Here is a 26738-nt window from a genome sequence, read left to right as displayed (position 1 = left end):
TCTTGTCCATATAAAATCCAATGGCACAGCTTCTTCTCTTTGCTCCTTTTCCATGGTTTCTTTGGCAGGTCTTCCATTGTGGTCACTTCCACTATGTTAGTTACTGCTGCTATTGCAATGTAAATTGTTAGAAAGCTGGTAATGATCATGTGAATAATCAACATTTGGTTGAGATGGTGCTTGTAGTTCTGGAGGAACTCTAATTTTTGCTTCTCATAGACTTGGCAAGGCGATTTGGTTAATGAGTTAAAATTCATGAGTAAACCAGGTTTTTGTTGGGGTATTTTTCTGGACTTGAAAAATTTGGGGGGTGGTTTGAACCCCTAAACCACCCCCTTGGCTACAGGCTTGCTGCAGACAGTCTTTGAGTTACAAACATCTGACCTACAAACAACTCATAGATAAGAACGGGGGTGAGACAACAGGAAGTGAGACAAATCTACCCCTAGGAAGGGAAATTCCCTCCTGAAAAAGTTATCATGGGGAAAAGGTGAAGCTTTCTCGCAAATCTTTATTTCCATAACAAGCCAAATTTTTCAAAATTGAATTCTCATAGGGACATAAAAATTAATCAAACTGTATATGTACACACATATTTATTTATCTGTTCTTATTTTCATGCTTTCCTAAACTCCATAATTTCCAAGATTTCTCTGCTTAAAATAATTGTATGTGCTCTATAACTTTTGCACTTGAAAACACTCATGGCCTCTTGTTGCTCTTTTGATCACACTCTGCTATTTCCTGTTTCTTCTCCTCGAGCACAATGAACATTTCCAATATAAAGGTTGCTAGTGAGGGTAACGGAGCATCTGGTTCATTCACTTCTTAAAATGCAGCTCCAATTACATGAAGCAACAGGACACCTAATCATGATATCTCCTCCTATTATAACATTATGATTATCTTGTGTTTTTCTAGTGCGTTATTGCTGTGACAAGTCCGCCAGATGCAATGGTTGGGAAATACAGACTGGATCTGATAACAGGGTCTAACACTCATAACTTCAGAGATGCAGTTTTTTATGTGTTGTTCAACCCATGGTGTGAAGGTAACTAATATGATCTAAAGAACTTTAAATGGCAGCATTGCTAAATTAGAAACCGATCATTAAGCAGTGTTCCTCTAAATCCAGTAAGATTTGAGCATCCAGTAAGACTATAAAAAGAGGAGATACGATTATTGGGTTATGTTTTTATTCACAATATTATCATGATATCACAGTAGTCCTTTAAGCATTAGCCAGGGAATGATTAAACAGGCAGTTGTTGTCTGAGAACAAAGCCTCCCTGAAATGTAAGTCTGCCAATATTTCCAGAAATAGCTCCAGGTCACAGAATAGTGAGAAAAGAAGAAAGAATATACCTCACACCTCTGAGGATGCCTGCCACAGATGTGGGCAAAATGTCAGGAGAGAAAGCTTCTGGAACATGGCCATACAGCCCGAAAGACTCACAACAACCCAAAGAAAGAACTTGTTGATATCCATAATCTATTGCAAATAAGTGATCATTAATATGTTGGGTTGCTGTGAGTTTTCCGGGCTGCATGGCCATGTTTCATAAGCATTTTCTCCTGATGTTTTCGCCTGCATCTGTGTCAGGCATCCTCAGAGGTTGTGGGGTCTGTTGGAAACTAGTTGAATGGGGTTTATATATCTGTGGAAGGTACAGAATGGGAGAAAGAACTCTTGCCCATTTAAGGCAGGTGTGAATGTTTCAATTGGCCACCTTGATTGGCATTTAAAAGTCTTTCAGTTTCAAGGTCTGGCTGTTTACTGCCTGGGGAAATCCTTTGTTGGGAGGTGTTAGCTGGCCCTGATTGATTCATGTCTGGAATTCCTCTGTTTTCTGAATGTTGTTCTTTATTCACTGTCCTGATTTTAGAGTTTTTTAAATACTGGTAGTCAGATTTTGTTCATTTTCATGGGTTTTTTTTCCCTGTCTATTGAAATTGTCCACATGCTTGTGGATTTCAGTGGCTTCCCTGTGTAGTCTGACATGATAGTTGTTAGAGTGGTCCAGCATTTCTGTGTTCTCAAATAATATGCTGTGTCCAAGTTAGTTATCAAGTGCTCTTCTATGGCTGACTTTCCAACAGACCTCACAACCTCTGAGGATGCCTGCTATAGATGTAGGCGAAACATCAGGAGAAAATGTTTATGGAACATGGCCATACAGCCCGGAAAACTCACAGTAACCTAGTGATTTCAGCCATGAAAGCCTTCGATAATATGTTGTCTGCCTAAAATTCCAACTGTTTTCTCTCTAGGAAGTTTTCACAAAAATCAACATTCTTATTTGTGTGTTTTAGCGGATTCTGTTTTCATGCCTGATGAGGACCAAAAAGCTGAGTATGTCCTCAATGATAGTGGGTATCTGTATGGTGGATCAGCAACACATATATTTGAAAGACCTTGGAATTTTGGGCAGGTAAAAGATCACTTATTACATTTGTATTTTTTTAACCATTGGACATAATCATGTACAACTATTTCATTGACTTAAGTACATCTGGATGTAAAAGAACACATTAGAAACAAAGAAATAATATAGTTATGTGTTCAGGCTGTGTCTGGCAAAACCCCTGCACGTGGACTCAGAAACTAAGCACAGAAATAAGTCTCTATTGGAGGGTGATGTAAAATTGCTCCTAACGTTACCAACCAAAAACATTGTGTGCTTATTCCAGTTTTTAGGCACTTTGTGCTGGGTGTAAGCCACCCCGAGTCCCTTCGGAGAGATGGTGGCGGTCTACAAGAATAAATTTATTACTATATTATTATTATTATTTACTTCTAGCGCATCTAGAATTGAAATAAAACAAAAACGAATAAAATAGCCCTTCCTTCATGAAGTATTTCAAACTCAACAACTACTTTAAGTAACTAAAATGTATTTGTCAGTAATAAACAACTTACGAATGTCGAAACTTGGCTTTCAAACAGTTTGAAGAAGATATCTTGGATTGCTGCATGCGTCTTCTGGATCTGAGCCTGCTTGGGCCACATGGTCAGAGAAATCCTATACACATTGCCAGGGCCATGTCAGCTTTGGTATGTACTTTTAAAGAAATTAATTTAATACACATTATATTCTGCTTTTTATAAAAGCCAGGAAAAGATGGCATCTTGCTATGGTTGGGTTCAGGCAGTTGGAGCAATTACAAATAATGTGTACTGTATTATGTTTGTTATCTAGAGAAGAGAGCCTAGAATTCAAATAATTGTGTGAATATATTTTATACCACAGACTGCAGGTCATAACCATTAGATAATTCTTGAGCTGCATGTTAAAATTCTGTATGCTGCTCAAATTATGTGTACAACAATAATATTTTATGGATGGAACTAGAAAATATATAAATGTTTAACCAAGAGTGTAGAATGTTGGTTAGCCATTGAAAGCATGCAGTGTCTTACAATACGTACTGGGATTTTACGATTTAAAATTATATTTCCCCAAAATTTTACAATTAAAAAAATATATTGGTGGCAGCAAACTCAGTGTGATGTTTGCTTCAGTAATTGAAATCTGTGATCGTATTTCCTACTATGAGCCTCCGCGGTCTCTCAGATCTGCTGGGGAGGCCTGCCTCTTGCTTCTGCTGCTGTCTCAAACACAGTTGGTGGGGACGAGGGAGAGGGCCTTTTCGGCAGTGGCTCCCCGGCTCTGGAACTCCCTCCCGAAATTAAACTGGCCCCCACCCTGGCCACATTCCGTTAAGATCTGAAAACCTGGCTATTTAAATGTGCGCTTGATTAAATTGGCGTGAATTGACTACTGTCCCTTACCTCCACCTAGACCCAGTTACTGCTCTTCTTCCGGTCCATTCAGTAGAGGTTTATAAGATACTAGCTGTGCCCAGCCATGCGTTGCTATGGTGTTGTGTGGTGGTGTTGGTGAGAACTTGTTGAGGCTGGATGGCCATCTGTCAGGAGTGCTTGGATTGTGTCCTCCTGCATGGTAGAAGGAAGTTGATCTGGATGATCCTTAGGGGTCACTCCAAACCTTAGGATTGTATGATGATGATGTTATTATTATTATTATTAGTAGTAGTAGTAGTAGTAGTATTGAGAGGCTGGGTAGCCATTTGTTGGGAGTGCTTGGATTGTGTCCTGCATGGCAGAATTGGGTTGGACTGGATGGCCTTTAGAGGTGTCTCCTAACTGTCTGATGCTATGATTCGATGTGTATTATTATTGTGCAGATATTGGATGGCCATCTGTCAGGAGTGGTTGGATTTTGTCCTCCTGCATGATATAAGGAAGTTGAACTGGATGATCCTTAGGCTGGGTGGCCATCTGTTGAGCTGAGTAGGTTGCTAGGAGACCAAGTGGGCGGAGCTTAGCCTTCTAACTGGCAGCAATTGGATAAAAACAATTATTCCTCTCCCTCTAGTTAGGACTTTATTTTTCTTTTCTTTTTGTTGTATGAACGTAGAGTCATGGATGAGGGGTTGTGTTGCCAAGTTTAGTGTTTCTGGGATGTGTAGTTTTGTTTTGTCCTAGGCCAAAATTTCATTACCCTTTTATATATATAGATTGTACACAGACATTTGCCTTGCCCCCCAGTGGAATATGTTTACTGCGTCTGACTAGTAGCTATTGCTTGAGTATGTTTTAATGTATTAAATGTTTTATTATTTTATGTTTATATGTCTTAAATGTATTTATGTGATTGTATTTTATTGTGTACTAGCTTGGGGACCCGGCGATGCCCGGGTCATTTGAGAATGGTATTATTTGTCTTTTAATGTTATGTATTCTGTTTGGAGTGGATGAACTACAATTCCCAGAATCGTGTGGTGCAGTACTCTGTGGATGAGGGTGAACTACTGCAATTTCCAGATTCCTGGGGTAATTGTCCCGAAATATCTATCAGTATTCACAGCAGGCAATATTCAGTCTGTGTGCCAAGTTCAGTCTGTGTGCCAAGTCTAGATTCGTCATTGGTTGGGTTCAGTGGTCTTTGGATGGAGGTGAACTACAACTCCCAAAATCAAGGCCCCTTCCCACAAATACCTGCAGTATGTTCAATAGGTCATGAGGCTTCTCTGTGTGAAGTGCGCTCCTAGTGCATTGTCGGTGGGGGTCAGTGTTTATCTGGTTGCAAGTGAACTATAACTCCCTTTTCCCCAAACTTGTCCATTATGTTGTATTGGTTATGGGGGCTCTGTGTGCCAAGTGTGATGCTCATTCATTGCAGGTGAACTATAAATCCTAGTACCTGTTGAACTTCCAGTCCAGTTCCCCTCCAAACCCACCAGTAGTCAAATCTGTAGGTGAACTACAACTCCTGTATATTCCCCAGTAGGAGTGACAGTGCTCTGACTTGATGCAGGGTGAACTACAACTTCCACCATGTGGAGTCAATCCCTAAACTCCTCCAGTAAGTTTAGTTGCAGCTCAGTTCTGCTCTGTTTCTTATGCAGAGAGATTTGAAAGGAAAGGGCAATGGGCGGGGCCATGCAAATTCCACAGCAATTGAGAACCCTGGGATGCCTGTCTGTGGTGGAAGAAAAAGCAAAATCTAGGAGGAAATTGTCCCCAAATGAAAGCATTCCGTGGGTGGTGGGCTGTAGTGTTTGGGAAGGACATTGGCAGGGTTTGGGCTGCATTTTCATGGCACTCGCTGTAACCGCAATATCAGTGGAAAAGAGTGGCTTGCTAGATTCTTAACCCTGGGAAATATAGCCTGTTTGTGGAGGCCGGAGGCTGTCTGTGTGAGTAGACATCCATGCCACATACACATATACGGGTTTTTGCTTTTATTATGGATTTTGAAGATTTGGAAGATTAGAAGATTTAGAAGATTAGATTAGATTAGATTTAGATAGATTAGATTTAGATTAGATAGATTTAGATTAGTTAGATTAGATTTAGATTGCTGGGCTTGGTCCCCATGTGAGCTGCCTCGAGTCCCTTCAGGAAGATGGGGTGGGATATAAGAATAATGTTATTATTATAATATTGTTGAAAGCAACATTCTGACAATAGGGCAGGCTTGAGAAAACTTTGTGGTTTTGTTTTCTTCCCTATCCTACTCCTGTTTGTTAGGTTAACTATGATGAGAATGAGGACGATGATGGAGTGATCCTTGGAAACTGGTCAGGATACTATGAAGATGGTACTTCTCCTGAGGACTGGACAGGAAGCGTCCCAATCCTGCAACAGTATTACAGAAACAAAGAACCCGTACTTTATGGACAATGCTGGGTTTTCTCTGGTGTGCTTACCACAAGTAAGATGTCGACTTTCATAATGACCCCAGTCTTCTCTGAATATATCACTATGGATCTTGCAGTTGCAGAATCTGTAAATCTTAGAAATCAACTGTTTGAAAAATTATTCTTAAGTGACAAGTCTCAGAATCCCCTTGGCCAACACTAGCCACTATTCCAAAAGTAACTTTTAAGCGTTTCTCTAGTCAGTCTAGATTAATGACAGTGAGTGTCATTAAGCAGTAGGGGAGTGTAAATCTTCATTTTTAAATAGTCTTATGTAATTCGTACGTTTTGTATATTCGAACAGATATTAAACACATGAGAGGGGGGCAGCCATGCAAAAACTTACGGATCAAAATTCACGCAATACGTGAATTCTGTAATTCTCGGTAGTCAATTTCATTTTCACTCAATGATATAGCTGTTGTGGCTTTTAAAAATGTTTTTGTCAAAACTTTTTTTAAAATCCCCCCAAATTAGGAGATGTATGAATATTTCTGAAACTTTGGGGGGGGGGGTGATCCCCTATTGTCTTGTGTCATTGTATAGACAATTCAAAGAGATAGCTCTTGTAGTTTTTTAAAAGACGTTGTTTGTAAAAACTTTGATAATTCCCCAAAAATCCATGGATGAGTGAAATGTTCTGAAACTTGATGGGCTAACAGTGCTAAATGCATTCTATAATCCTAGCAAGTTTCATGCTAATAGCTGTAACAATGAGGGAGAAAGGGGCCCCTGAAGTTTCCTCATTGGCACAATTACTTGACGAAAAGTAACGAAAAAGTAGTTAACTCATTATAGTTATAATACAGACCCCGTCCAATTTTGGAAACACTTTAGAAACAATTTTTCCCCCACCACTTAATTTTGTAATGAGTATTGAAACTTTTTTTATTGATCTCACAGGCCTATTAAGCAGATTGCAGCAATTGAGCTATAATGTCCTTCTCTAAATTCCAGTTATGCGCTGCCTGGGGATTCCAGCCAGAAGTGTGACCACCTATGAATGTGCTCATGATCACCACAGAAATATAAACATTGATGAAATCTACAATGAAATGGGAGAAAAAATGAACATATCAGACTTTACTTGGTAATTTCTACCATTTATTAATGACTCTGCTGATATAGTGATGGTTGGTAAAAGGGGCTGAGCAAACAAAATGCATTTAGAGTTCCCTTAAGTATGACATTTTCACCCACTACTTCATCCATACTGTACTGATTTTGTTTATTGAAAGTATTTCATATTGTCTCCCAGTCCACATATAATTTAATTTTATGACATTAGAACATTATTTTTCTTCAATTATTACTGCTATGTGTTTGTCTACTGTTGTATCAGTATAGCAATATAAGAATAAGAACGATAAAATGTAATGATTAAGAAGGAAAAAAAAACACTCACAGAATAGCTTCCCCAGCCTGTTGCCTCTTCAATGACACTTGAGGAATGTTTCGGTTGTTGAACTACAATTCCCATTATCCCTAGCCAGCAGTGCCATTGGTCATACTAGAATTCTAGCACAACACACTTGAGGTTGAATTCTAGCACAATACTCAATTATAGAGCTATGATGCCACCTTAATGCCCTTAACTCAATCCTGGTATCTGAAATTTAGAAAATTGTATTTAAAATTCTCTGTCAAAGAGTTTTTGTGTCTCACCAAAGTACAAATCCCAAAACAATAAAATGCTGGTTTGCAACTGCTTATAGGAACTACCACGTATGGAATGACATCTGGATGAAAAGACCAGACTTACCAAAGGGCTATGATGGTTGGCAGGTGGTTGATGGCACACCTCAGCGTGGCATGGAAGGTATGACTTCACTGTAGATATAAAAGCAAATTAGAAAAGCAAGTCAATGTTGGCTAATGTGATAACATTGAAATGCTGCTCAAACGATCTCACTTTTTTTGGCAGGTACAAAATAAGTTTAGTACTCTGAATAGAATATGCAGGTTTTATTAATCTTCAATTCTTTCATACAGTTAGACCTAATTAAGAAGTAATGAGGCAGAAATTAAGGAATACAGGGAAGGAATGTGGTTCAGCAAGTGGGTGACAAATTATTTCATTTCAGACCATGTAGTAGATCATGCTCACAATAACAAATCGGTTTTCTTTCGAACTGAATAGAATTTAGCAGGAACCCAAATTCTGAAATTCACTTTTGGGATGTATTTTTTTTGTTTAATTTAATATACCCCACCATTTCTGTGGTGTCATTCAAAGTAATTAACAAAAATCTATCTCTTCATCGTACGACAGGGATCCTCCAACCTTTGAAACACAGAGCCAGTTCCTTAGACTGGTTTTTTTTTTTTTTTTTGGGGGGGGGGGGGGGGGGGAGGGGCAGACTAAAGTTTTTGGTTGTGGTGGTGGTGGTGGTTGTGTGCCTTCACGTTGCTTCAGACCTAGGAAAATCATAAAGTGACCTCCTCACAGAGTTTTCTTATTAAGAGTTACTCAAAAGGGGATTTGTCTTGTCTTCCTCTGAGGCGGAAGGAGTGTGACTTGCCTATAGTCACCCAGTGGGATCAGAGCCACAATCCGAGGTTCATACCACAACATCACACTTTCTGAATTCTGAATTCTTTTCATTTCCTATCTTCTTCCTCTCTCTCTTCCTGTTCTCTCTCCCACCTTCCTTCCCTTTTTCCTACATTTCTTTCCCCCTCCTTCCCTCTTTTTCTCCTCCCTCCCTCTCCCCCTCCCCATCTGGGTTGCTGTGAGTTTTCTGGGCTGTATGGCCATGTTCCAGAAGCATTCCTTCCTGACGTTTTGCCCACATCTGTGGCAGGCATCCCCAGAGGTTGTGAGGTCTGTTGGAAACTAGACAAGTGAGGTTTATATATCTGTGGAATGTCCAGGGTGGGAGAAAAAAACTCTTGTCTATTTGAGGCAGGTGTGAATGTTTCAATTGGCCACATTGATTAGCATCAAATAGCCTTTCAGCTTCAAAGTCTGGCTGCTTACTGCCTGGGAGAATCCTTTGTTGGAAGGTGTTAGCTGGCCCTGATTGATTCATGTCTGGAATTCCTCTGTTTTCTTAGTGGTGTTCTTTATTTACTGTCCTGATTTTAGAATTTTTTAAAAAACTGGTAGCCAGATTTTGTTCATTTTCATGGTTTCCTCTTTTCTGTTGAAATTGTCCACATGCTTGTGGAGTTCAATGGATTTTCTGTGTCGTCTGACATGGTGGTAGTTAGAGTGGTCCAGTGTTCTCTAATAATATGCTGTGTCCAGGTTGGTTCATCCAGTGCTCTGTTATGGCTGACTTCTCTGGTTGAGTTAGTCTGCAGTGCCTTTCATGGTCCTTGATTCGTGTTTGGACATTGCCGCGTTTGGTGGTCCCTATGTAGACTTGCATGGTATATGGTGGACTCCTGCAGAGGTGAGAGGATCCCTCTTGTCCTTTGCTAAACGTAGCATTTGCTGGATTATCTTAGTCGGTCTGTAGAGACAGTTTGTAGGTTGTGTTTCTTCATCAGCTTCCCTATGTGATCAGTTGTTCCCTTGATGTGTAATAAGAACACCTTTCGTCTGGGTGGATCTTTGTCTTTACTCTTGTGGCTTGTTCTTGGCCTTGCAGCTCTTCTGATGTCTGTGGTGGAGTCTCCATTGGCCTGCAAAGCCCAATTTAGGAAGTCCAGTTCCCCTTGGAGGAGGTGGGGTTCACAAATTCTTTTTGCATGGTCTGCCAGGGCATTAATTGTGCTTCTTTCTTGACTTGGTTGATGGTTGGAGTTTTTATGTACATATCTATTTCTGTGTGTAGGTTTTCTGTAAACTGTGTGGCCCAATTGTTGATTGTGTTTGCGGCTGACTGGGACATCTAGAAATGGCAGTTTTCCTTCGTTTTCTTTTTCCATTATGAATTGGATGTTTGGATGGATGCAGTTAGGTGGTCCAGGAACTTGTTTAGTTCTTCTCCATGGCTTCAAATGATGAAGTTGTCATCCACATATCTGAACCACTTAGTGAGTTTTTTGTTGTGGTTTCCAGGGCTTGTTTCTCAAAGTGTTCCATGTTGAAATTTACTATGACCGTCCTGAGAGGACTCCCCATAGCTACTCCATCTTTCTGTTCATATAATCCATTGTCCCACTGGACACAGCTTGTGGTGAGGCAATGGTGAAACAGGCCTGTGATGTCTTCTGAGAAATTCTGGTTGATCAGTGCAATAGTGTCTGCTACTGGGACCTTGGTAAATAGAGACACCACATTGAAGCTGATCAGTTTGTCATTGGTGTTGAGCCTTGAGTTGCTGATTTTTTTTTCTCTGAAGTGACCTGAGTCTTTGATGTAGTGCATAGTGAAAAAAAGCTGATTAGCTTTCATATATTTAGTTACAGAGATGATGGAGTGTGGCCCTGCTCCAGTTATTGCCATCAAAAAGGGAGAAGTCTATATTCCATACGACACCATGTTTGTGTTTTCTGAAGTGAATGCAGATATGGTCCTCTGGATCATAAGGAATGTGAACGGGAAAGAGGAATTCATGCGGGTCTTTGAAGACACCAGGACGATAGGAAGGAACATCAGCACCAAAGCTGTTGGGAAGAATGAGCGTGAAGACATCACAGATCAGTACAAATTTCCAGAAGGTAATTCATACATGTAGGACAAAAAGACAAAAGTTTCGATCATGATATCTTAGTACAGTAGACTCTCACTTATCCAAGCCTCGCTTATCCAAGCCTCTGGATAATCCAAGCCATTTCTGTAGTCAATGTTTTCAATACATCGTGATATTTTGGTGCTAAATTCGTAAATACAGTAATTACTACATAGCATTACTGCGTATTGAACTACTTTTTTCTGTCAAATTTGTTGTCTAACATGAAGTTTTGGTGCTTAATTTGTAAAATCATAACCTAATTTGATGTTTAATAGGCTTTTCCTTAATCTCTCCTTATTATCCAAGATATTTGCTTATCCAAGCTTCTGCCGGCCCGTTTAGCTTGGATTAGTGAGACTCTACTGTATATAAATTGCTATAGTGTGATCATGTGGAATCGTTCTTAGTTGGGAATTGTACACATTCAAGCTATCTTTTTATGTACAATACACTGGGTTTGGTCCAAATGTAATCATAATTTAACCCGTTGAGAGAATTGTGACTAACTTAAGTCCCATTGACATCAATGGATCTACTCAGATTCTCAGTTCTTGAATAACATCTTGCTTTATGTCAGTGGTTCCCAACCTTTGGGCCTCCAGGTGTTTTGGACTGCAACTCCCAGAAATCCCAGACAGCTTGCCAGCTGTTAGGAACTCTGGGAGCTGAAGTCCAAAACATCTGGAGGCCCAAAGGTTGGGAACCACTGCTTTATGTGAATAAGGCAGTTACTGATTATTTATTCCTAATGTTTGTTGATTGATTTTCAACCATATTTCTCAGAGCAATCATTAAGAACAAAAAATAAAGCAATGGACTCAGCCCAGCAAGATATACTATATCTGTTTGTTTAAACTGTAATCATGCCTTGCCTCCAGATGATATCCAAGCGATAAGATTAAATCAGCTTTTGTTCTGCCAGTAATGTCCTGTCTGTGTTTACTTAGTAGTAAGTCATTTCTTGGCAGGATTGTGGTCTCATTCACAACATTTTTTAAAAAATCCAGGTCGAACTGCCTCTCTCAGGACTTCTGTCTTATCTAGGCTTTGCTGCAGTTTTCTGACAGTACTCAGTCTTTCTTAAGTTCACATAAATTTGATTTAAAAAAAGAAACTTACCTTATTTACTTCATATGAGTGCTGCGAAACAGCATTGCTGATCAACCAGGAGCTTGTGAAACATGTTGCATCCTAATTTAAAGGAACAAACTCATAATCCCCCAACCACACTTTTTAGATCTAAGCAACAAGATAGAAGAGCCACTGCAATGTAGTGTCCCATAGTCATCCCAGATCACTGATTCAAAAGCAGGCTGTGACCTGTAGTATCAAAGCTGTCAACAGAACTGGGAAATGTTGCAGGGACCCACTTGTCTCTTTCTTCAAATATATTACTCATAAGAGTCATCAAAACTGTTTTGTGTCAGATCCCAGGCTGAAACCAAAATGAAATGGGGGTCATCTGATAATTTCTGGAACTACCAAGCACACCTGATTTGTCCACAGTTGACCATGGAATTAGTTTCCAATGATTTCAAGTTGCTTCTTTCTCTGATTTTCCAGGTTCCCCAGAGGAGAGGAAAGCTATGAAAACTGCTTTGTCTCATGCAAACTCTCTGGAAGACTATACAGCAGCATCTTCTCGCGAGTCTCCTAAAGCAGCGCTCACACTTGGGATAGAAGAAGAAAAGGCATTGGTGCCAGGACAGCCTATTAGTCTTAAAATTGTTGTGAGGAGCATGTCTACAAATGCATGGACTATCAATCTGTGTGTCTCTTGCCACCTGGAGTCATATACAGGAAAAGTACAGGCTGGATTGAAAGCCGTTCAACAGACTGTCAAAACAGAAGGCAAACCAAGTGGGTATACAGATCCACATTAAATAATATATCTGTCCTTTTACATTGATAAAGCTATTCATCTCTAGGAAAATGACTGTATCTCAGGGATGTTGTATGTCTTTCGGGCTGTGTCTCCTGACATTTCGCCCACATCTATGGCAGGCATCCTCAGAGGTTGACTGAACAAAGGATTCCCCCAGGCAAGAGACAAAAACCTTTCCAATGCTAATTAGGGTGATTAACTGAAACATTAATGCTGGCTTCCCAGTGACAAAGGACTCTTGCCACACCCTGGACTCTCCACAGATATATATTTTTTTCCTTTCCTTGCCTTAGTTTCTCCATACCTCACAACCTCTGAGGATGCCTGCCATAGATGTGGGCGAAACGTCAGGAGAGAATACTTCTGGAACATGGCCACACAGCCCGAAAGACATACAACAACCCTGTGATCCCAGCCATGAAAGCTTTCGACAACACATTTGACTGTATCTCCTTTCTCAGCCAGCTTCCCTCTTAGGACCCAGTAAGTGGTGCCATAGATCAGAATAAGGTAAAGGTAAAGGTTTTCCCCTGACATTAAATCTAGTCGTCTCAGACTCTGGAGGTTGATGCTATTGATCTACTCACATTTGCATGTTTTCGAACTGCTAGGTTGGCAGAAGCTGGGGTTATCAGCGAGAGCTCACCCCGCTCCCCGGATTTGAACTGCCAACCTTTTGGTCAGTAAGTTCAGCAGCTCAGCAGTTTAATCCGCTGCGCCACCGGGGGGCCCTATAGATCAAAATAAAAATTCCTAAATTATCTTTTGTACATAGGATTCTCTGTATCAATGCTCCAAAATGGCACCCTTTCATGCTACATACATAGCACTGTGCAGCCACTTTAACTGCCGTGGTCCCATCCTCTGTAATGCTAAGATCTGGAGCCATAAAGGATGAATTCTCTGCCTGAAAGCTGTAGACCTAAACGACAAATCCTGGCATTCCAGAAAATGCCATAATTGGCATTAAAGTGGGATCGTAGTGCTTCAATTGTATAGTGTGACAGAGCCCAGTTTGAAAGGCATCAGAGAAGGGTGGGAGTGTCACAAGAACATCCACTTTCGTGGTATATCTAACAGAAGAATGACATATGAGGTTGGGGCCTTCAATCTGCTCTGTATCTTCATTTGCAAGCAGCAGGCATCAATCTAAAAATTACACAAAGCATCAAATCTGACCTTCGTTATATGTGTGATCTTTTCTCATACTTTCTCTTCACTGCATTCATGCAGTTATACAGACTCCTCTGGTAGTAGATGCTGACATGTACATGGACATAATGAGTTCAACAGAGGATGAACTTCTATTCAAAGTCAATATTTTTGCAAATGTTGAAGACACTCATGAAAACCTTGGAAAACAGATAACCTTGACTTTCCAGTACCCACCTCTCAAGGTGGAGGTAAGAAATTTCATGACAACGTTGATAGTGAGATGGTGGTGCATACTTAAATCCAAAATGAGATGCACCAACAAAAGTAAGAGATACGCACTAAAATGTGTTGCATGAATGGAACAATGTATACTTAATGAAACAAATGTACGATCTCAGCTATTATAGCCACATAGCATAAAGACAAGAATAAGCTACCATATTTGCTCAATTTTAATGCTCATCTTTTTTGACTAAATCACCTTCACAAAATTAGAGTGTGCATTAGATTCACGTAATATGGCAAATACTTTTTTTGTGTTTCAAGGTTTTGAAAATTGAAGTATGCATTAGATTTGATGGGGCATTGGACTCGAGGAAATACAGTATTTGCTTCAATGGGATCACATTAAATAATTGGAATAACCCACTTTTATCTTATTATAGACAAGCTAGATACCGTATATGCTGATACGAGAAACAATGCCAGCTTTAAGAGGACTCGTAAGATTACTGCCTTTAAATTTATTATTACTTTAATAATGATGTAATATTGAAAAATAGTTTGTCTTTTTAAAAACAAACATTTAATCTGAGGCCTTACATTGTAGTTCAAGAAGTTAGTGTGGAAATTTGGTACTTATTTTAGGTCATGTCCAATATGTTTCAGTGTGGATAATGCTGATCAGTGCATGGAAACGACGTTTGAGAATGAAAAGCAAGGAATAGTGTAGTATCTATTTGTGTGGTTGGTAGTTAAGATATTGGTGAACAGGTTGGGTGGGCATGCATCCACATGTGTGTACAAGGACATAGCAAGGATTTGGCACTCTTTGGGCACACAATGCTGCAAATGCATTTAAAGAAAACAGGCAATCTCATTATGAAAGTTCCATCTAGATTTGTGCCGTCGCGCCTGGGGCTGTACTCTTAGTGAAAGAGGCATGGACGTGACATCTTTCCCCAGGGGATTGCTTCTTGCCCTCCTTTAGGGAAACTGGAACTCCCAAGGACCAAAACACTGTAGTTAACTCAAAAACTGGGTTTATTCTTCACAAAGGGGGTAAAAGAAAATATACATTACAGTCTTTGGTTGTTTAAGTCCATGAAGCTTGTCCAGATCCCTCTTTCTCTGGCTGTGAATGCCGGAGCAAACTAAGCCTCAGTCCAATGACCTATATCTGAAGACAAGAGTCTTCCTCTGTTGCCAAAGGACTGATGTGAAGGCGCTTGAGACTCCTCAACGTTATTCAGGTTGGCCCTGAACATGAAGTGTGAGTCCCAAGGGTAAGAACCTCAGAATTGGTGCTGAGAGGTAACTTTTGAAGGGCTTTCAGAGCCAAGCCTCTCTTTCACGTCCATCCGATAGAGTGGAATGAAAAGGAGGAAACACAGTCCTACTCCAGGAAGCCAAACAGTTTTGCTGAGTGAGCAATATAACAGGTACAAACAACATTGATTGACAGATATAAATAACCAATCCAACTACATTTACAGGGTAAGGGCAAAATCAGGCATGATACAGCAATTCAAATCTTGAAACTTATAGTTTGACATATAAATGGCGCCACTCGCGCCGTCACAAGATTCAACATGCTGCTTTTGAGTATAGAACACATCAGTTTTACATTTCTAAAACTCTTTCGCCTTTTTTTAAAAAATAGATGCCAGAAACAGCAAAAGTGAATGAAAGCTTTACCTGTGAAGTGATTTTTGAAAACACTCTCTGCATTCCCTTGGAAAAATGCAAACTCTGCATAGAAGGCCTTGGCATTTTTCCAATGACAACTTTTGACCAAGGGTAAGTTTAATTGGATTCAAGGAATCTGTCGTATCCTGAATCATATCATGTCAGTCATAAGTGGCAAAATCTATATAGAATCATAGAATAGTAGAGTTGGAAGAGACCTCATGGGCCATCCAGTCCAACCCCCTGCCAAGCAGGAAATTACATTCAATAATCTATGCCACAGATTATTATTTTTTTTGTGTCAGGAGCAACTTGAGTCGCTTCTGGAGTGATATACTTATTCTATCCAATACATGAAACAAACAGGACCTTGTGTAGAATGAGATGGTCATTCCACCTGGCTTTAGGTGACCTACAATGACTACAAGCAGTTCATGAAGTCAGAGGAATCTTTCCCAACTGGCACAAAATAACTCGCTCACTCTGGAATATACAATAGAAGAAGCACCATCACACAGAAAGGAATTCCAGCATGATTAAAACAGTAAAGTCAACGAGGAAAATAGCTTTCTCCAAATGAAGAGATCAAGGAATGATGTGTGATGAGACAGGCCATTGCCCTGACCTAGAATTGTGGAAGAAATAAAGAACTCTCATTATCTAAAATAAAACAAGGGTAATGGCTCAGTAATGTGCCGCACATGTGCATATAATTATATGCACATATTTGCACATATAGCTATAAGTTGGGAGACCAACCTCTTACATCTTCTATTCAAAACCCATATGGTTGGTTTGTGCTCTTCCCCCATGCTATCTTAACTACTTGGAAGGTGAACTGGCTACGAAAGGAATAGATCGGTGACTATATAGTTGAATCAAACAGGATTTTTTTAACTAACAAGAATTTGAGACTTTCTCCCCTCCTGAGTCTCACTACCAAGTCTTTGTGAGGAGAGATAAAGTCTTTGAGAGATAAACACAGTTCTGGCTGAACTGAGGCTCTTAATAGTAATAGTAATAATAATAATATAATATAACTTTATTTTTGTATCCTGCCACCATCTCCCAGCGGGGACTCGAGGCGGCCTACATAGGGCCAAGCCCAACAACACAATTAAAATAGAGTAGACAAAAACACAATTCACAGTATAACATAGGTAAAAACAACAATACAATATAAAACGAATATTATAACAGTAGTTTATAATATCAACCAACCACCAGGCACAATTTCTATCATCTTCATGGAAGGGGAAACTAAATCTTTGGGCTCTTGAATCTTTATTTGTTATTATTGTCTCTTTCTTTTATGGTGTTCGGTTGTCTCTAAGATGGTCTCAAAGTTCTGACTGGACGTGCTATTTGTAGACCTTCTGACTCTTCCGAGAACTGGAAGTGCTTTTCTTGAGGCTCTGCTCCTGAGGGGATTCTTAAAAGGGCCAGGGCAACAGAGGCTTCAAATGAAAGAGGTTGTCTAGACTGACCCAACAGAATTTATACATAAAATATTAATCCCTCTAACTAAAAAGGGCTTAACTAGGGGTAAACAGTGAGGGTCTTCATGGGGCATGACAGTTTGTTTAAGACAAAAGTGGGGAACCTAAAAGGATCTTGGGGTGGGGGATACATTACAGCATAAGGTAGAACAAAATCTAATATACATTGGAGAGCATATTGAATTCCTATAGTGTGAATTTCAAACCCTTTTACAGACTATCACAAAAAAAGCTCAAGTTTTGTCAAGCCAGAAAAAAGTAAGATTGAACTTTGCATCAATTTGCACTTCAGAAGAACATCTCGAACTGGTCCCTTCTACAAACTTTTAAGTGTTTCTAGGTGCCTGTGAACACACAAAGTAGATCCCAAAACATGAAGCCTGTCTACTACTTCCCTAAAGAAAGCATATGATCCAGAAATATTTCTGTTCCAGATCCATGTAGACACATAGGCTTTTCTTCTTTAATTGGATACACATGTCAGCTTTCACTGTGTAGATTCAGGGAGAGAACTGCCTAGACTTGTAGTTATAGAGTAAATCTACTTACAGTAGAATCTCACTTATCCAAGCATCTGGATAATCCAAGCCATTTTTGTAGTCAAAGTTTTCAATATATCGTGATATTTTGGTGCTAAATTCGTAAATACAGTAATTACAACATAACATTACAGCATATTGAACTACTTTTTCTGTCAAATTTGTTGTATAACATGAAGTTTTGGTGCTTAATTTGTAAAATCATAACCTAATTTGATGTTTAATAGGCTTTTCCTGAATCTCTCCTTATTATCCAAAATATTTGCTTATCCAAGCTTCTGTCGGCCCGTTTAGCTTGGATAAGTGAGACTCTACTGTATTTAGGAGTTCTTTTATATGGGTTTTGCAGAGGATTTTGCCTAAATATCATCTGGGACATTAAGAACGTTTTATAGTATTCTGAATTTACACTGGCCAACACACATTTTGGTACCTCAAATGTTCGGTATATTTGACCTGCTGATTCCAAAAATGGCACCGCTTTTCCCTTATCAGCTCTAGTTTTTTATATACAGAACATATGCCTTCTACCAGTTGCTATCTGCTCACCCATAAAAAGCCATGATAACCATGTCTAAGAAACGAGAGCTCATGCAGTCTATTCAATGCAATTGTCTGAATCCGCACCCCAAATAACTTCAGGAACTGGCGTAAAAACCAAGACCAAACAAAAAAGAAGTTGAGCTGTATTATAATTCTATAATTATAGAACTATTTCTATAAATCTGGATTTATAATTAATCACTTATGACCATATCTATATATATATAAAAGGGTAATGAAATTTCGGCCTAGGACAAAACAACAAAACTACACACCCCAGAAACACTAAACCTGGCAGCACAACCCCTCATCCATGCCTCTACATTCATACAACAAAAAGAAAAGAAAAATAATGTCCTAATTAGAGGGAGAGGAATAATTGTTTTTATCCAATTGCTGCCTGTTAAAAGGCTAAGCTCCTAGCAACCCACTCAGCCCAGGGGACAGGCAGAGTTAGGCCTCACTTAGGCCTCTTCCACACTGCCTATAAAATACAGATTATCAGATTTTAACTGGATTATATGGCAATGTAGACTCAAGGCCCTTCCACACAGCTATATAACCCATTTATAATCTTATATTATCTGCTTTGAACTAGATTATCTTGACTTCACACTGTCATATAATCCACTTCAGTATGCAGTCGGACACAACTGGACTTAATGTCCGGGGGAAACCTTTACCCTTTACCTTAACTACCACCAATTCCTCAATACTTTATTTCCCATACCACTAGACTTCGCCACAGCAACGCGTGGCCAGGCACAGCTAGTATAATATATAATAACCTTTTTTCTTTCTCAGGAATATATCTCCCGGTCAAACTTCTGCATCCAAAATAGTTTGTACAGCAAGAAAGTTTGGAAAAAAGAAGATAGTGGCCAAACTGAACTCTATTCAAGTGAAAGGAATAACTGAGGAAAAGTTTATAACCATTACTGAGAATGAGGAGCAGCAGGAGGATGAGGAGAGCTATGTACTGTGAATATAAGCTTTATTTGCCGCCTTGGTTGTGGGTCAACTGATGAGAAATAGGCAAGCACGCATGTGTGAGTGACTTAAAGTTACATCTATTTTAGTTCAAGCTAATAGGGATGGATTTATATGGAATAAAAATTTATGTATTTTTCCTTGTAGAGGTCTATGTATTTTGCAATTATACACACAGGTTTGGATATTATATATGATTTTTGGCACCTGAAGGAGAAACACACAAGGTTTGGTCACACATTGTAGAAAATTTGATATATCAAACACAGTGGAGAATCAGTTAAATTGTTATTATAGACACATAACACAAGCATCACACACAGAAGGAAAAAGTAATAATGTGATCCTTTCTCTTGTGCTTGTCCTTTTGTGGCTTAGTTGGCCAATACAGCACAGCTCACCAACCTTTTGCTACCTGTTATGAGAGGCCTGTATGTGTCCATATATATGAATTCATTATGTCTTTGCCTATTTGCATTTGCCAAACAATAGCACACAGTCTGTTTCCCTATCCTATGTATTTACAAAGATGAGAATGGAGAACACATCTAATGACTTCTCAGAATCAGACACAAACAAGAGTTGGATTTTAAATGATACGAGAAATGGCATTTGGAGCCACAGTTGTACATTATATATAAAATGTGGGGTATTATGTGTCTTTTAATAAAAAAAATGTAGTGCTTTTGAAACAAGAAAATGTGCATTTTCTTCAATAAATTGGAATTTTTATAATGAATGGCTGCTATTGTAAAGTTTCATGGGAAACTTTTTTATCTATATCATGCCTCGCAATAAAGAAATTACTACGGGATTCTCTATTTGTCTTACTCTTTTTCTGTCCAATCATGTAACAGAAATACATGAAAATATATTCTACTATTTAACAGATTCATTAGCCTAATTTGGATGGATATATTGGAATAAGGCAAGGAATACGTGTAAATACTTCATTTTATTGAACAATCAGATCTCAAAAGTTCAGAAATGATTAGATAAATGATGAAGTGGACTGTAATACAATGAGATTTTGTAAGGAGGAGCTGAGCATCTTTGCTGCTGGGTTTATATTTAATATGTTTCGTATTTTTTTCTAGGAAGAATTCAGCCTTGATTAGCTCTTTTGCCTTTTTAGATGTTAGCCACCTTGAGGTCCCCATGGGGAGAAAGGAGAGAGATAAATAAAGATAATTTTTAATAGCACTGTCTTAATACGATTTTTGTTTCTGGGTTATAAATGTCATTTCCTAATTGGTTCTCTTATAAAAACAAGGAAAAGGTTTATTAAGCTTGCAAAAACTTTTTTTTTTGTGGGACATGCTGCAGCACATTTTTCTACAGTTTCTCAAAGTCTCAACCAATTCAACATAGTTTTTGGCACAAAAACAAAGTTCCTGAAGGAGAACTACTTTCAAAGTAAATAGGTAAAAGGTAAAGGTTTCCCCTGACGTTAAGTCCAGTCATGTCTGACTCTGGGGGTTAGTGCTCATCTCCATTTCTAAGCCGAAAGAGCCGGCGGCATCCGTAGACACCTCCAAGGTCATGTGGCCGGCATGACTGCATGGAGCGCCGTTACCTTCCCGCCGGAGCGGTACCTATTGATCTACTCACATTGGCATGTTTTCGAACTGCTACGTTGGCAGAAGCTGGGGCTAACAGCGGGCGCTCATTCCACTCCCGGGATTTGAATCTGGGACCTTTCGGTCTGCAAGTTCAGGAGCTCAGTGCTTTAACACACTTCGCCACCGGGGCTCCTACAAAATACTGCACAATTAAACAGGAAAACACTTCCAAACCAGGAACAGACTTTTTCCCTCCAAATTTTGTACATAGTGTAGTCCAGTGATGGCCAACCTATGACACGCGTGTCAGCACTGACACGCCTAGCCATTTTTGCTGACACGCTGCCGCATGCAGATTGATTGAATGACTATTGCCTTTTGTTGCCAAATTTGGTGTGATTTGGTCCAGTGGTTTTGTTGTTTACTCCATGGGAATTATGCACTATATATATATATATATATATATATATATATATATATATATATATATAAAATATCATTCTATTATTATTCTATTATTATTGTAGTATATTATTATATTACTATTATATTATTATAATGAATAATTCATGACTACATTGAAACTACAATAGAGAGAAATCAGCATAGAAACTGCAAGAGGTACCATAGATTGTTGTACATGGAAATAATGGTAGTAAATAGTTTTTGATTTATTAAATACAGTTATATCTTACAATTATATAATTTTGTTATTTAAACTATATATATTGTGAACTTATGGTTTTTTTCTAGAAGTGACACACCAAGTCATGCTAGGTTTTTTTGGTGAATTTTGACACACCAAGTGCAAAAGGTTGCCCATCATTGGTGTAGTCCATGGTATTCATTCCCACATCTCTGCTCCCCGTGGTTTTATTCTTATCTTTTTCTCACCCCAGGTTTTAACTGAGTGTTCATGCGGCCCGTCCTGTTATATTGCTTTTTTGATTTTGTGTTGTACTGTACATGATTATTTTTGTATTGTTGTAATTGTATTATGATATGTTGTTTTTATATTTTGCTATATTGTATTGTTTTGGGCATGGCCCCATGTAAGCCGCCCCGAGTCCCCGTTGGGGAGATGGTGGAGGGATATAAATAAAGTTTTATTATTATTATTATTATTATTATCATCTCTTCTCCAGCACATTTCAATCTTTTTTTACTCTCGAGCTTTCACAACCTTACATAGGGGAATACAATGGCACGGACCATCCTAACTTTAGTATTCAGGGAGATATTTTTTACATTGAATACGAAAGGATGGTCCATGTCCTAGGATTGCCCAAATTTATCATTTAAATTCCATCCAAAATTCATATTCCAAAGTGGCACTGCCAAGCCCATAGCCAAGGGGGTGGTTTAAGAGTTTAAACCACCCTTGAAATTTTTCAAGTAAAAAAAAATAACCTGGTTTACTCAAGAATTATGACCAAACCCCCATACCAAGTACAGTATATGGGAAGCAAAAAAACTATAGTCCCTTCAATTGCTAATTCACAATGGAAAACGTCTTGATGGTAAAGGAAAAAAGAAGAAAATTGAAAACCTCTGCCAGTTGTGGAAACTATAGTTCTTTGTGGTCGACAAGGACTGACTTAAAGAGGGAGCAACGATTCAGGACCTATTGCCTTCCTCTTTTCTACAGGCTGTTAAACAATAGCAGCAAAGCAAGTGCTTATCTGAACTGCGGGCTTCGTCACAGGTGGGCGGAGCTAGCTTGTGACGTCAGCAGAGACTACCCGGAAGCGGGTGCCGAGGTGTCCACGTGCTTTTCCCTTGCTGCTTCAGGGAGGAAGCGCGGAGGAGCAGCGATGCCGGGCGGAGTGGGCTCTGCGTGCGCTGCCGGGGCCGGCCTCTTGGGGGCGCTGGCCGCCTGCTCGGCTAAACTAGCTCTGGGCGCTGACTACTTGCGGACCGCCTGCCTTGCGCTCGTTGCGGAAGAGGAGTCCGCCGCTGGCCTTTGCCTTTGGGTAAGAGAGAGTCGCTCTCGGCGCGCACCTTGGGAACGCACCAGTCAGCGAGGCGCTTCCTTTCCAGTAGGAGGCGTCTGGCTCGCTGCAGAACAGAGGCGTAGATGCGGGCGCGCATGCGCAACAGTATGAAAGGCATTCCGAGCTTGTTGCAGTACACTCTCAGTCAACCAAAACTCTCAAGCAACCGGCATTTTTCAGAATTAAAATTGCACACTGCGTTCACAAAGTTGTTTTTTATGAAACAGTAAAACTGTGTAACATTAAGTTAAGTTTGTGTTTATTTGCTTTTAATATACAGTAGAGTCTCACTTATCCAACATAAACGGGCCGGCAGAACGTTGGATAAGCGAATATGTTGGATAATAAGGAGGGATTAAGGAAAACCTATTAAACATCAAATTTGGTTATGTTTTTACAAAAAAACACTAAAACATCATGTTATACAACTAATTTGACAGAAAAAGTAGTTCAATACATAATAATGCTGTGTAGTAATTACTGTATTTACGAATTTAGCACCAAAATATCACAGTATATTGAAAACATTGACTACAAAAACATTGACTACTGCGTTGGATAATCCAGAATGTTGGATAAGCGAAAATTGGATAAATGAGACTCTACTGTAATTTCTATTACAGTAGAGTCTCACTTATCCAACATAAGCGGGCCGGCAGAACGTTGGATAAGCGAATATGTTGGATAATAAGGAGGGATTAAGGAGAAGCCTATTAAACACCAAATTAGGTTATGATTTTACAAATTAAGCACCAAAACATCATGTTATACAATAAATTTGACAGAAAAAGTAGTTCAATACACAGTAATGCTACATAGTAATTACTGTATTTACGAATTTAGGCACCAAAATATCACGATGTATTGAAAACATTGACTACAAAAATGCGTTGGATAATCCAGAACGTTGGATAAGCAAATGTTGGATAAGTGAGACTCTACTGTATATTGAAAACATTGACTACAAAAACATTGACTACTGCGTTGGACAATCCAGAATGTTGGATAAGCGAATGTTGGATAAGTGAGTCTCTACTGTAATTGTTATTATTAATAATAATTTCTTACCCACCTCTCCTTGTGACTCAATGCGAATAACAGCACAGTCAAAACACACAAACATTGTAAAAAATTGGATTGCTGTGAGTTTTCCGGGCTGTATGGCCATGTTCAGAAGCATTCTCTCCTGACGTTTTGCCCACATCCCTGGCAGGCATCCGCAGAAGTTGTGAGGTTTGTTGAAAACAAGGCAAGTGGGGTTTGTATATATATCTGTGGAAGGTCCAGGGTGAAGAACCCTTGTCTGCCTGAGGCAAGTGTGAATGTTGCAATTGGCCAGCTTGATTAACATTGAATGGCCTTGCAGCTTCAAAACCTGGGTGCTTCCTTCCCAAGGTAATCCTTTGTTGAGCGGTGTTAACTGGAGGTATTAACAGGGCCATTTAATACCTCCTAACAAAGGATTACCCCAGGCAGGAAGCAGCCAGGTTTCGAAGCTGAAAGGGCATTCAGTGCTAATCAAGGTGGCCAATGGCAATGTTCACATTTGCCTCAAACAGACAAGAGTTCTTTCTCCCACCCGGAGCATTCCATAGATATATAAACCCCACTTGCCTAGTTTCCAACAGACCTCACAACCCCTGATGATGTGGGCGAAACGTCAGAAGAGAATGCTTCTGGAACATGGCCATACAGCCCGCAAAACTCACAACAACCCACTTAATGTGACAATTTTACTGTGTTATAAAAACAGCTCCGTGAATATAGCATGTAATTTTAGTTACTATTTTTTTGCCAGTTGCCTGACAGTTCTAGTAGTTTGAGGTTCAATTAACTATGGCCAGATCTACACTGCCATATAGTCCAGATTATCAAATCAGATCATCCACATTATCAATATGAACTGGATTATAACAGTCACGCTGCCACATAATCAGTTTCAAAGTTGATAATCTGTCGATGGGTCTTAAACCCCTTCTACACTGCCCTATAATCCGGATTATCAAAGCAGATTCTACACTGCCATAATAATCAAGTTCAACAAAGATAATCTGGATTTTATATGGAAGTGTAGGAGGGGCCTAAGAGTCTGCTCTATCATGTCAATGCAGAATTTATGGTATGGTATAATATGGAGGTATAGTCTTGGGTTTATTTTTAATAGTAACTCTCAAGCAACCAGAAACAATTTATCCAGTATTTTTCAATCCCCATGCGTGCCATTTAACTGAGAGTCTACGGTATTAAGTTGGAAATGACTTAAAGGCTCATAAATTATCACAGGATGTGGCTGAGAAAGTGTGACTTGCCCAGTTTTATCCAGTGAATGTAATTCAAACTCTGGTGTATAGAGATGGAGTTTAATGCCAAAGCCACAATGCTGGCAACCTTCCCTGGAAGCATCATAAATTGCCTTGTGTTTGTTGTGAGTCTTTTCATGAGAGCAACACTTTTTTCTTCAGAGCTTGTCATGTTGGCGTGTGTCATAGGGGTGCCGTGACTTGCAGATCTTATGCTCTAAATATTTTATGTTTGGAAAGAGAAAAAATGGAAGAGGGAATCTCATGCTCACCCGTGTGGTCCCTGCTTTGGAGCAGAGTATGGGAGAGGCCTTTGCAAAATATCTAGAAAGGAGGGATTGTCTTAATTTGGTTACAGTTGATGCAGAGCTTGTGGCACCTTAAAAGATAAGGCAGTTTGTTGCAGTTCACTTTGTCAGATGCAGGAAGTGTTGCCCAATTACAGGTATGCATAATGAGGGCATGCCATATAATGCAATTCGGGAAAACCTAATATAATGCATTTCAACATAGGCTTAGGACCCTATAACACTATTTCTTGTTTACTGCAATGGCAACATAGCACTTTGTGACATGATTTTTGTTCCTGGGTTATAAATATCGATTCCTAATTGGTTCTATCATAAAAAAAATGGGGAAAGTTTATTAAGCTGCAAAAACATTGTTTTTGCGGGATATCCTGCAGCACATTTTGCTATAGGTTTTCAATGAATATATCCTTGTGGCAGTCACAAAAATAAAGTTTCTGGAGTATAACAGCTACTTTAAAAGTAAATACAGTAGAGTCTCACTTATCCAAGCTAAACAGGCCAGCAGAAGCTTGGATAAGCGAATATCTTGGATAATAAGGAGGGATTAAGGAAAAGCCTATTAAACATCAAATTAGGTTATGATTTTACAAATTAAGCACTTAAACCTCATGTTATACAACAAATTTGACAGAAAAAGTAGTTCAATACGCAGTAATGTTATGTTGTAATTACTGTATTTACGAATTTAGCACCAAAATATCATAATATATTGAAAAGATTGACTACAAAAATGGCTTGGATTATCCAGAGGCTTGGATAAGTGAGGCTTGGATAAGTGAGACTCTACTGTACCGCACAATTAAACAGGAAATAACACTTTCAAAACAGGAACGGAAAAAATTTCAATTTTTGTTACATACTGTAGTTGTCCAGCTTCTTTTCCAAGACATTCTGAGAAAGAAACCTTGCCAGCTCACTAGGCAGGTGGCTGGTTCCCTTGCTGAATTGCTCTTACTGTCAAAAAGTTCCTTCTAATGTTCAATGAAAATCTATTTTCCTGTAACTTCAAAGCATTCAAAGCATTTGGGGCAACAGCAATCAGGATTTCTCTTTCCTGTCTCTGGTATTTAAAGTGCGTGATCATGTCGCCCTCTAGTCTTCTCTTCACCAAGATGAATTTCACTGCTGCAAGTTAAATCCCACTAAGTTCTTGCACATATTGGAGAGTGGGCATAAGTTTGTACCGTACGATTGGGTCG

The 26738-nt window shown here is 39.3% G+C and overlaps 2 protein-coding genes across 5 annotated transcripts in view; both read left to right on the top strand.

The window, feature by feature from the left end:
- The window catches only part of LOC100551686 (protein-glutamine gamma-glutamyltransferase 4), a 30158-nt gene extending 9967 nt beyond the window's left edge, over window positions 1-20191 (top strand). Inside the window, exons 4-14 of one of the 4 annotated variants that reach the window (XM_008115534.3) lie at window positions 922-1051; window positions 2314-2432; window positions 2948-3055; window positions 6059-6242; window positions 7186-7318; window positions 7944-8047; window positions 10582-10839; window positions 12417-12713; window positions 13972-14141; window positions 15776-15912; window positions 19187-20191. In XM_008115534.3, the coding sequence (XP_008113741.1) occupies window positions 922-1051; window positions 2314-2432; window positions 2948-3055; window positions 6059-6242; window positions 7186-7318; window positions 7944-8047; window positions 10582-10839; window positions 12417-12713; window positions 13972-14141; window positions 15776-15912; window positions 19187-19367 (1821 nt within the window). In that variant the 3' untranslated portion in view covers window positions 19368-20191. Of the gene's footprint in view, window positions 1-921; window positions 1052-2313; window positions 2433-2947; window positions 3056-6058; window positions 6243-7185; window positions 7319-7943; window positions 8048-10581; window positions 10840-12416; window positions 12714-13199; window positions 13222-13971; window positions 14142-14558; window positions 14616-15775; window positions 15913-19186 lie in introns of those variants that run through there. The other 3 variants (XM_008115536.3, XM_008115535.3, XM_008115537.3) reach the window with 3 other exon arrangements.
- A 2576-nt stretch (window positions 20192-22767) lies between these two features.
- LOC100568257 (protein-glutamine gamma-glutamyltransferase 4) overlaps window positions 22768-26738 on the top strand; it is a 69157-nt gene continuing 65186 nt past the window's right edge. Inside the window, exon 1 of the mRNA XM_062957998.1 lies at window positions 22768-22907. The gene's annotated coding sequence lies outside the window, so the exon portion shown is untranslated. The remainder of the gene's footprint in view (window positions 22908-26738) is intronic.

This window comes from Anolis carolinensis, chromosome 6, assembly GCF_035594765.1.
Source record: "Anolis carolinensis isolate JA03-04 chromosome 6, rAnoCar3.1.pri, whole genome shotgun sequence".
In the NCBI taxonomy this organism is placed as follows: domain Eukaryota; kingdom Metazoa; phylum Chordata; class Lepidosauria; order Squamata; family Dactyloidae; genus Anolis; species Anolis carolinensis.
This window is presented reverse-complemented; position numbering and strand designations above follow the sequence as displayed.